The 10,843-nt window shown below is 50.5% G+C and overlaps 1 protein-coding gene across 1 annotated transcript in view; it reads right to left on the bottom strand.

Annotated features, from left to right (window-relative positions):
* Positions 1-297: 297 nt before the first annotated feature.
* The window catches only part of NSMF (NMDA receptor synaptonuclear signaling and neuronal migration factor), a gene marked incomplete at both ends in the record, with an annotated part of 33,545 nt that continues 22,999 nt past the window's right edge, over positions 298-10,843 (bottom strand). Inside the window, 8 exons of the mRNA XM_010290973.1 lie at positions 298-400; positions 2,058-2,137; positions 3,284-3,354; positions 3,916-3,949; positions 5,039-5,122; positions 6,777-6,898; positions 8,551-8,640; positions 10,667-10,719. Of these exons, the coding sequence (XP_010289275.1) occupies positions 298-400; positions 2,058-2,137; positions 3,284-3,354; positions 3,916-3,949; positions 5,039-5,122; positions 6,777-6,898; positions 8,551-8,640; positions 10,667-10,719 (637 nt within the window). The remainder of the gene's footprint in view (positions 401-2,057; positions 2,138-3,283; positions 3,355-3,915; positions 3,950-5,038; positions 5,123-6,776; positions 6,899-8,550; positions 8,641-10,666; positions 10,720-10,843) is intronic.

Below are 10,843 nucleotides of genomic sequence, written 5' to 3'. Positions count from 1 at the left end.
CCTTTCCAACCTTAGTGATTCTGTGATCAGTAAATCAATAAAGTGCTCTGAAGGACAGTTCTCCTCAAAGGCTTCAGTATTTGTCCTGCATGTCACTTATCACTCCTCCCTTGCCCTCTGGGGAAGGCACAATCCATAGGGTGGTTTGCCCATTCACAGCCACTCATGGGACAGGACAGCAGCATGTTTCCACACAGCTGAAGAGGAAGGTTTAGACTTCACAGTGTGACTATTGCCTCCCTGGGCTTGGTGCTACTCAGCAGACGTTCACAGAGAGGCGACCCAGCAAGCTCTTACCTTCTCCCCATTGGGGTTTCCAAGAACATAGCAGCCCATGATGTGAATGATATTTGGTTCAGGATTGACTTTACTCATCAGCCGGCTCAACCTCTTCCAGAAGCTGGAAGAAACAGGAAAAAACCCAGAATATGTAATTAAAAAAAAAAAAAAAAAAAAAAATCTACTTCCTCACATGCGTGAGGAATCACAAGGATGTGTGTGCGCACACTGCTCAGAAAGAGCCTGAGGCTTGTAGCCTGAGGAGCAAGCTGCTCAGGAAGAGCCATTAGTTCTTGGACAAGGAAGAGCAGGGGCAGAGCAAGGGCCTGAGGAGCAGGTCCACGTCATGTGGTAGAGGAGGAAGAGCAGCCCATCAAGCCAAGGAAGCTCCAAGGTGAAGAGAAGGGAGCAAAGTCCACCAGGAGTGCTCTGACAGTTTTACTAAGCATCCTCTTTTTGTAGCAGTTCTCTCGAATTTCCCCTCTCCCATTTCTATCAACAATTGCCCTTTCTAAATGTGAGCGTTATCAGCACACTGGTTCATTTCCAGGGCACGAGATCAGCTGAGAACAGCTGGAGAGGTGGTTCTTCTACATAGCTAGAGAGACACCACCAAACCAGGCTGTTCCATGTTAGCCGGTGCTTGGTGCTGCAGAGTCAGACCCGCTTTACATTTTGTGACTACTGACCAGGCGCGCTGTGCCTCAGGAACATGACATACAACCAGCTCCCCTGTGCGGTGGGTTAGAGGAGACTTTGGGTGGGCTCTTAAGCCCCTCAGTGGGGTCTGCGATCAGGTGGCAGCCCAAGCTTTCCTCAGGACTGCTCCCAGGGACATACAGGTTGGATGGAGACATTCACTTGCAAGCATCCAAGTTTTCAGCTGCGTGTTCACAGCTTTCTGAAGGTCCCTGAATCACCGACTTCAGACCAGCTACGCTTGGAATGTGTTCAGAAGCATGTATGCACGCACATGCTGAAGAATTTTATTGACAGCGTTTGTGCCAGAGCATGAGGGCACTGAACAGATGTTGATTTTAATACTCAGTTCTCATGCCAACAAAAAATTGTGTAGGAACAGGTTGGTATACATCCTCTCCCCCACAATGAAGCACTTGTAGCCAAGTAAGTTTGAGCCAGCACTAGTGAGCGGGCAGCAAAACAGGCAAAGCTTAACTCTCTGCAAGGAGAAGCGAAATTGCCTCTGCCACCCTGGCTGACAGGGTGGCATGTTAGTGAAAACCCTCCTCAGTAACGTGCTGGACTTTGAGCAGGCTTTGCAGAGCCAAATTCTGTTTCCCCTTGCAATTAGGAGGCCAGTTACCAGAGACAGCCTTGGGGGGAACAGCTTGGATTTCTGCCACTAGATGCTTGCTTAGAAATGCTATCTCAGCCGCTTCTGAGCAAGAGAGGCACAAGGTGCATGTTCTGGTTTCTGGTCAGCAAAGCCTTTGTTAAGAGATAAAATATCTTTTTTTTTTTCCTTCCTCTTTTGATAACGTCTAGTCCAGCGAGACACTGAACGTCAGATAAAAGCATCAATCTCCTGGTGACCTGTCCCAGGGCCACACCATCCCAGAGAAGAGCTCGGCTCTGTCCTATTCGCAATCACCTTGAAGGAGCTGTAAGCTGCTACTAGGTCCCCTCTCAGCCTCCTCTTCCCCTGACCAAGCCACCCCAGCTCCCTCCACCTCTCCTTCTAGGCCATGTGCTACAAACGTTGAGCAAATCAAGCAGAAAAACGCTATGCAAGTCCCGAACACAAGGCAGCCACTCACAGGATCATATCTTCCTCCTTCTCCACTTTGGCAAAGGTGGCAACTTTGTTCTTTAGCAAGTATAAGTGACCAGGACCGCCCTGCAAGAGAGAGACAGACAATTGCAAACCACTTTGCACAGGCCCTGAAGAAACAGACCCTGGAGGTGGTCCTTGTCCTGCACGGCCGTACCCAGAAGTGCCACAAGGGAGCAGAGCAGACACGCCAGGCTGGCACGGCTGCTACAACCTCGGTAGCAGACACTGCAGGCACTCTCTCAGGAAATATTCCTGCATGGGGAGTACGCTGGGGGTTGGAGTCTCTGGTTTTTTAACTGTTATGTGCCCACCTCACTCTAGAAAAGCATAATAATAGACAAAAATCTTCATCGTGGGTGGCTGGAGAGTCATAGGGAAGACAAGAAAGTCCCTTTCATTTGGGGATGCGAGGGGACTTGCCGTCGTAGGCAGACGAGAAGCTGAGCGAAGCAGGGATAAGCAGGCAAGATGTCACTGTAGAAGAACTGGACTTTGGCAGTAGCAGGCATAAAAAGCTCAAGTACAACGTCAGGAAAATTAAGTCGCAATCCCGAGGTCAGTGCGCTGCAAACCCTGCTGTATTGCAGCGTTAGGCACGTGGGAGGGAGTTCAAGCTAGGTTACCATCCCAACTTCTCATTTTCTTCTCAAGTTCCTTGCACAGCTGCTGGGGAAGTCCGAAGCTGACCCCCTGAGGAACAAGAGACTTGGGAAGGAAACCCCCAGCAAGCCCCAGACCCAGCAGGGCCCAAATCTGTGCCACGCACAGCTCAGCAAGCCTGTACCCAGACCCCTCTCCCACGTACGCTGGCCTCCAGCTCCGAGCTGTGCCATCGGCCAGTTTGATCCACAACCCCCACCACTGTCCCTGTCGTACTGAAGCTGTATGAAAACTATAACCACCGCATCGCAAACGCTTGTTCCCTTCTCCGGAATCCTCCTTTTGAGGGCCGCGCTAATGCTGGTTTGCCTGGGTTTCCTTGAAAGCAGCCCAGCTCTGAACTTGGCCACACTAAATCAGATTTTATTTCCTGCTATCACAGCAACTTGAGACTGCTTGGTGTCTGAGGAAATGAGAAGTGAAAGCTGTACATATGCAGTTACTTTAACAGAACCTGACTTTGGAATATTGGTTCCCCTATGTAATTTTCCCTGTAGAAAAGGACAAATTTGTAACAAGCCACCCAAGCGCTTTACAACTTTCACGTACCTGGCAAAATATCAGCATCTTCCAGATTTTGCAGCCTTTCCGATAAATGTTAAGCTTCTTCTCTATTTCCTCTGCAAAAAACATGTTGCAAAAGATGAACCACGGAGAAAGTTAAAAATTAATCTTATTTCTTCTCGGTTTAGTCCTGAAGGCAGGAGGCTGAGCTGTGAGGGGTGCTCAGCACCTGCATTCCCACTGATGTCAAGCAGACCCTTTGCTTTCATGCTGTGGAGAGCAGCAAACCCCAGCATATCACAGGGCAGAGAAGGTGCCGCAGCACCAGCCACTGCTCTGTAGTGCCCACAGCACGGTACCAGACCCAGCTGCCCTGACCTTCTGTTAACGCTCCTTCTCACCTACAAGGGTACAGCGAACAGGTATCTTTGCTGCCCTGTGCCTCAGCTTCCCTTTCATAAACTGGGAGCTTGGCAAAGGAAATGGGCCACAGAACTGAACTTTTATTACTGCAATACATCCAAGAGCAGCTGACTGACTGTCAGGTGTCACTGGGGGTGATAAAACCACCTTTATGAGTGGCAGCTGAGGCACAGGGCAGTGGAGTGACTCTAACATACTGATCAGTTACATTTGCAACGGGCAGGGCTTAAGAAAAGGAAATAACACTCACGTACCTAGGATGTCATCGAAGGTGGCATGTTCGTGGTCCTAGAAACCAAGAGAGAAGACATATGAAGGCTCACTGTCATTACACCAGCTCCCATGGCATTATTATAGCCTCTAATATTGCACACAAACCCATTCCCAGGCAAACACATGCTCTAAGAGCACAATTATACCAACTGATGGCTTCTAGTCACATTACGGTAATTACCCTAAAACAAGACTCAGCAAAGCTGCAGGCTGGTCTATGAAGTGGACCAGTTGGTCCATGAAGACCAACTCCATCCAAAGGCATGAAGGTGAATCCTGCAGACAAGTCCATCTGCACGTACCATGCATCGGACGTAGTCAGCATCAGCAATGAGTGTTTGCCTCTTGGCCTGTGTTTTGTAGCCAACCTGTGGCTTTAGACATGTCCAAGCCAGCTAACAAACAGCCACGCTCCCGACACATCTGCCTCTGGCATCGCAGGGTCGCCAGGACAACCGCACAACTCTCAAAGGAAGAGAGAGGCAGCAAAGCTAAGCGCCCAGCAGCACTGCCTGCTGCACACGGAGACTGAGCTTTCTGGGCTGCCAGTCCCACCCTTCCCTTTCAAATTAAATGAATATTAAGTGATAAGGAAAAAGAGACCCATGCCTCCTTGCTGGCGTTTCAGAAACCCGCTCAGGCAGGACTCGTGTGAAAAATCAAGGTTAAATTAATGACTGACAGGGATGCACCACTGAACCGGTGATGGGGTTCATGGTCCACTGCAGAGCTCTGAGGTCCTGCTCACCCTGTCTAAGGATGAGCAGGAGGAGTCCTAAGCCTGGCAACACACTGCTCTGCTTGTGTGCTCAGGCCTGCCCTGCCTTCCCTTGTCACTCTTCCCATGCCTGGCAGCCCACATGTGCAATTTTCACTCCACCTTACTCTTCCACCTAGACCTGAGCCCCCACAAAGCTACCCCAGAACCCAAATCTGGGTTCAGCACACCCCCAGCCCTTTCCTGACAGCTTTTCCAAATCACATCAGTGTTTCAGAGTCACCATAACAGGAACTAGGTATAGGGACAAAAAAAAAAAAAAAAAAAAGTCCTCTGTGTGAAGCCTGCTCCCACACATCCAGACGTAGCAGAAGCGCTATACTTACATAGAGAATGGGGATGATGGAGGGATCGTCCCTGCGGATAATTGTCGGGACATACTCTGCTTTGGGCACCTTGGAAGAAATGAGCTGGAAGATGAAAAAAAAAGTGCAACAGGATGAGGAGAAGCCTGCAGAGTCTGGGCAGAAGCACAAAAGCCATGATAACTGTGTCCTGTTCTGTTGCTCTCGGGTGTTATCCAAACTAGCAGCTAGTCCAGCCTATCTGCACCCCTGTGGAAGGTCCTCCAAGCCTTTGGTCTACGACAGAGCACCCCCAGGCCTGCCACGTACCCCCATGTGTCACAGTCTCCCTGACCCCAACAAATGAGCGCACAGCTCTGCCCAAAAGCCAGGACTGAGTCTGAGATGACTGTAAAGGGGAGACCCGTGTGCACAGAGGATGAAGAAGCTTGTGCATCACCATGAGCGGCTGTATCCCAGTAAAGATTGCTCCTGCACAGCCTTCCTCTGCGCGAGGGTCCGTGGTTCTGCCTGTAGAGGACTGTTCAAACCGGCACGCTCAGCTGGCTGGCGGTGGGACGGCTGCAGGCCTGAACAGGAACCGGCCAAGGGATAAAACGGCATCAGGCACAGGTAGGCATGCAGCGCAGGATGTCAGGCAGATGCAGGATGTCAGGCAGATGCAGGTTGCCTGGCAACGCTGGCTGAAGCTTCGGCTGGCTCCATCAGCATGAGGGCCCGAGGGGATGGGCCTGCCACCAGCACGAGCCAGCGGGCTATGGGAACGCGGGCAATTTGGCTGTGCTGTGACTTCAGGCACCTCTGTTCACCGCTGCGAGAGTGGAGCAGGCAGCGGTGCTGGTGGACCTGCAAGTGCAGCCCAGGTTCCAGCTTGGGCTGGCTCCAGAGCCCTCCCTCCTGGCAGGCAGCACATCACTGCTTCGGCCATATGGGAGTTAACGTAAAGTTTCTGAAGAGGCACCACATACAGAGTCCAGGGATGGACAATCATCACATACACTGGAGGAGTCAAGGACTGAGCACACCCAAGTGTTGGGGTCTCACCTGGTCACTCTGCCCTGAGAGTGCTTTAGGGCTGAGTCTGCACAGACAGCCTGGGAACACATATAAAAGCAGACCATCTCCATGTCCTTCACTCTTCCCAAGTCTTAGCAGGACCTGTTCAATCACAGTGCTGCTGTGCTGGACTGGCAGTGCTGCCCTGAGAACAAGCTGGAAGCTTGAGACCCCATTTTGCCTGAGTACCTATGCCTGTGGCCAAAGAAGGGATGTGTCAGAACCTGGTCCTGTCTGCCAAACCCCACCAAGCAGAGTAGGGGGGAGCACAGCCAGAGCCTAGCACCAAGGGATGATCAAAGAGCAGAAAGCAACTCAAGGGATGACATACGGCTCCAAAGCACGTCAGGCAAGTAACAACAGCAGGGAGGGACTGCTGGGACTGGGGACTCGGGTCTCTATTGCCAGGGTTATCGAGACTCAGGCTAACTCCATTCAGTGTTGGTGACAGTCCTGCTCTGACATGGGGTTGGACTACAGGTCCTTCCACCTCTAGTTTTTTTCCCCAACACATTATCTCCAGGAATAACAGTTGCTGAATACCATGTCACATCTTGGCTGATCTCTGAGTGACCCTCATACACACCCGAAGAGTTGGCTATAAAAAAAAATTGCCTCTTCCCATGAAGTTCCTAAACTTAGCAGCTCTGAAAGGACAGACAAAGCCTAAGCAGATACAGGTAGCCGAGTTGGAAACCCTCACCATTATTTTTGGTGGAATAAAGTCTTCTCCGTCACATGCCATGGCTTCAAGTTCCTTTTCTGCTTCCCAGTTCAAGTCAAAGTCACCATCCAAAGTGCCGCAGGAATCCTGAAGGTCATGGCCTGCCAGAACACAGTGTGCATTACAAGGGCAGAAGAACCTGCCTTCCCCACTCGATCCTGTCTGGCAGCTACCTCACAAGAGGTACCACAAGCCATGAGACTTGTGCCCTCCTTTCTTCCACAGAGCAACAGACGCCACACGCTGGGGCTGGCATCTCTAAACAGACAAACACTTAACAAATGCAGAGCGCACACACAGAGGCCGATACCACGTATCACACAACTTTTCATCACTCTCTCAGTCACCGAGTTTAGCTTTCCAAAGCTAGTTCGCAACAGTCGCCCTGTCATTTCAGAAATGGAGAAGGAGACGCAACACAGACAGACTCTACACTTTAACATTGCCAAGCTGATGAGCAAGAATCCAAAGACTTCAAAGCTGGTCTCCTTGGAATAATTACTGCTCTGACTATGTCTTCTGACTGGTTACAAAGAAACTCCACCTCGTTGATCAAATGGATCCTGGCAGAGAAGTCCCAGCGCGTGAGGACAGGTGTAGCAAACACAGTATTATTTCAACAGTGTACTTGAATTTGCTCTCCGAATTGACCTTACCTGTTGGCCTTCAGTGCCTCCTGGGGAAAAAAACATCTGGAAGGAATATAATTGACCGTTAAAAGTTAAAAATAGAGATGGTTCCCTGAAGCCAGGGACTGAGGAAAAAGAACCAAGATGCCTCTATCTGTGCCTTTTGGGATGTCCGAGTGTCACCGGGCAGCGCCTGGAGCCTGTCCGAACCATGTCTTTTCCATTCGCCTCTGAGTTAGCTGAGGGAGTGGGGAGGAATCAGACTGCAAAGGAACAATCGGGTCATGTTTTGAACCTGGCCTTTCATACATCTCCCCCTGCAACCTGGTACAGTGTCTTCTACAGCTAGGAGGGCCGGACCTTGTGCTTACCTGGTAGGTCAGTTCATTTCATTTGTGAAATTCATTTACAATACAACCCATTTCAACACGGGCAAACTCCTACCCACCAAGTCCCTTGCCTACAGGATTTCAGTAAAAGCTGGGTAAAACATCCATTCCCTTTATAAAAAGACAGTGGCAAGATGCTGGCATTTCCTCCTATAAATTAACACAACAGCATCTCAGTCCCCACAAGCAGAACATCGCAGCATTACTGCGATTCCCAGAAGAATTGCTGGCAGCCCAAACGAAGATCAGATTGCCCCAAGCTATCATCTGTGCAGCCAGCACAGCCAGGAAATCAAAGCTACATCTCCTGAAGCACTGCAGCTGCGGTCTTGAGCTATTCTAGCCTAGGAAAGAGCTCAGAAGGGGCTCTTGCCGGGGAAGCCAGGCAGGTTAGCCCCGCTATGCTGAATGTAGCCTTGGACTGCTGTGCTTCCAGGTAGGTTGTTTGGTCCCAAGCAAATAAGGGATGGAGGGAGATACAGAGAGCTGTACCACCGGGTGTCCTTTGGCAACGGCACAGTAACACAAGGTTAGGTGCGTTGTGCTCTACAAATATAGGTACACGCAGATGAACAAGTGCATATACCTGGAGTGTTATTTGCTCAAATCTCATGAAACTAAAAGGATCGCAGATGGGACAAAAGGGTACAGAGGAGTTTCCTCAGTGGGACTCCAGTCAACACCTCAGCTGGAGGATTTGGCCACAGGAGGAAGCTCAAAGGACTCAGAACTCACTTTCTCGAGAGTCATGGAAGGAATCAGCTTTGATGGGAGTCGGGTCACTCCAGGACCTGCTGAAGCTCCTCTCACGCCGTTCGGCAAATGCTAGGATAAAACCAAAGCACGACATTAACAGACTCCAAAGCCACCTCTGTTGCTGCCAGCAAAACAAAACATCCAGTAGGTTTCCACCAAAGCTACACATCACGGACTCCCCTGTGCTTTTTCTTCCATGTGCCAAACGTGACTCCTTTCCACACAGCAAACAAGGGTCTATCTTCTAGACAGCAGAAGACAAAGGGCCCGCTTTGTGAGTGGGACCATTACAAGGTATGTAACACAGAAAAAGGAGGACACTTGATGGTCCCTCCTTAAATGCACACTGCTCAAACCTCTAGTTAATCAAGGGTATTCCAGTGTCCCAGTGTAAATGCTCTGCCTCAGGGCCTCACAGGAAGAGGGACTCAACAGCTACTGACACACACGCAGCCAGAAGGCGGCAGCAGTTCTCCAGTCAGGTCTCCCTTCACATCCCAGCCAGAGCTGGACCAAACAGAGCAGGGGGAGCTCTGGGAAAGCTCATGCTTTCTAAATTTTGTTACAAAAGAGGAAATTCTTCAGTTTTCCCTTGCCTGCACTCTTGTAAGCACTCCTCCCAGCTTTTTGCCTTTTTTTTTCCTCCTTCTTTCTTTCTCCTTCAATGGGCATTATATTGTTTGTACCGGCATTTCCCAGTCAGAATCCAGGGAGCTTGGCCCAGCTGGCTGCACCGCAGGCAAATTCCTGGGAACTGCCAACCACAACGTCTGACTTGGCAAGCCCGTGTGAGAGCCATTACGCCTAGATTAACAGCCACTTATAGCCACTAATACCTATTTCTGGTAGCAGACAGAGCAAGTTTGCTGCAGTGTATCTAGAAACAGCATCTCATGTCAGCAGCACAGGAATTCACAGCAGATCTGTATTACAAGAGCTGAGAAGCAACCTGTCCTCTGCTGCAGCGTGTCCAAGTGTGGGTGTCCGGGGAGACAAATCACACAGGAAGTTCTTCAGGTGATCTCCATCCTCGGCTTCATTTAAAACCAGGCATTTAGCTATTGTGCACATGAAGAAAGCTTTGAAAACATGACCCGAGAGTTACCAAGGCAGAGAGGCATGCCTGCACTTCCAGACAGCTCTGCGGGGAGGTGAGCCCTGTTCATTTCAGGCAGCGCTAACTCAGATGCCAATAAAGACGCTTCAAAGGGCAGTGCTGTCTGCTGTTCACTTCACACGGCGTATGAGAAAGGGGAGGCAAGAATGCAAATTCAACTCAACAACACTTTGCTGTGGGCAGTCTGTACGTGATGCCTGGCCAGGGGGGGAAGAACAAGCTGTTTCCTCTTCCAGAGCAATCCTCAGCTCTCAGGAGCCGCTTACACCATTCTCGGCCCATTTCACAGCAACAGGGGAGCTGCCCCAACCAAGTTATGGAGGAATGTTGCCTTCCTCAGGGAAAGGGAACTGCTGTTTCTCAGGCCTAAGAGGTGATTTTTTCCTCAGTGAGGCATAACACTCCCTTATTTTTCCCCTTGCTCCAATCTCTTCCTTGTTCTTCTCTCTCTCTTCTATCATCCTCTCAGCTCCCACCGGGCAACTTTCCCCCAGGTCCTGCTGTGTAGATGGTGGTGGGACAGGGGAGGAGAAAAGAGAAAGCCGCCGGTCCACATGGCACGTGAAGCACCAACTGTCCCCAGGGAGCTGGTCCGCAGCCCCTCGCCAGCTCTGCTGACCCCTTGGCTCTGGTTCTCCTCACAGGTGTCTATGCCGGTGATCACTGAAAACCACAAGCACGTGGGACACGGACGCTGAAGCTCTCCTTCCACTCCTCACACGATGCCACAGAGATCTCCCACAGCCAAGGCAGCGGGTCCTCAGAAACAGCTTAAAGGCTGCTTGCAGGCATCCCTGTGTCCTGGAGACTTACAACCACCTGGTTTGCTTTTTTGTAGGGTAAAATGGCATCAGCAGGTCAAATCCTTTCTCCAGCCCAATGCTAGGTGCTTTCTACCTGGACGCAACACAGGATTCCCCGTGTCCCACCGGCACAAACCCCGACTCCTCACAGCCAAATCTTACGGTGCTCACTTACTTTGTGCTTTAACCCTTCGGCTCCCCACCATGCGGAGGTGCTTCCGAAAATTCCTGAAAGAAAGGCCAAACACAACCTCTGAGGAATGTAATACAAAGCAATACTCGGGCCCAGCAGGACTGAAAAAAATGGGAGGAATAAAAAAATAAATTGGGAAGACAGTGTAGTTCCTTCTAG

The sequence above is a fragment of the Phaethon lepturus genome, unplaced genomic scaffold (assembly GCF_000687285.1).
Source record: "Phaethon lepturus isolate BGI_N335 unplaced genomic scaffold, ASM68728v1 scaffold28657, whole genome shotgun sequence".
NCBI classification, from domain to species: Eukaryota; Metazoa; Chordata; class Aves; order Phaethontiformes; family Phaethontidae; genus Phaethon; species Phaethon lepturus.
This window is presented reverse-complemented; position numbering and strand designations above follow the sequence as displayed.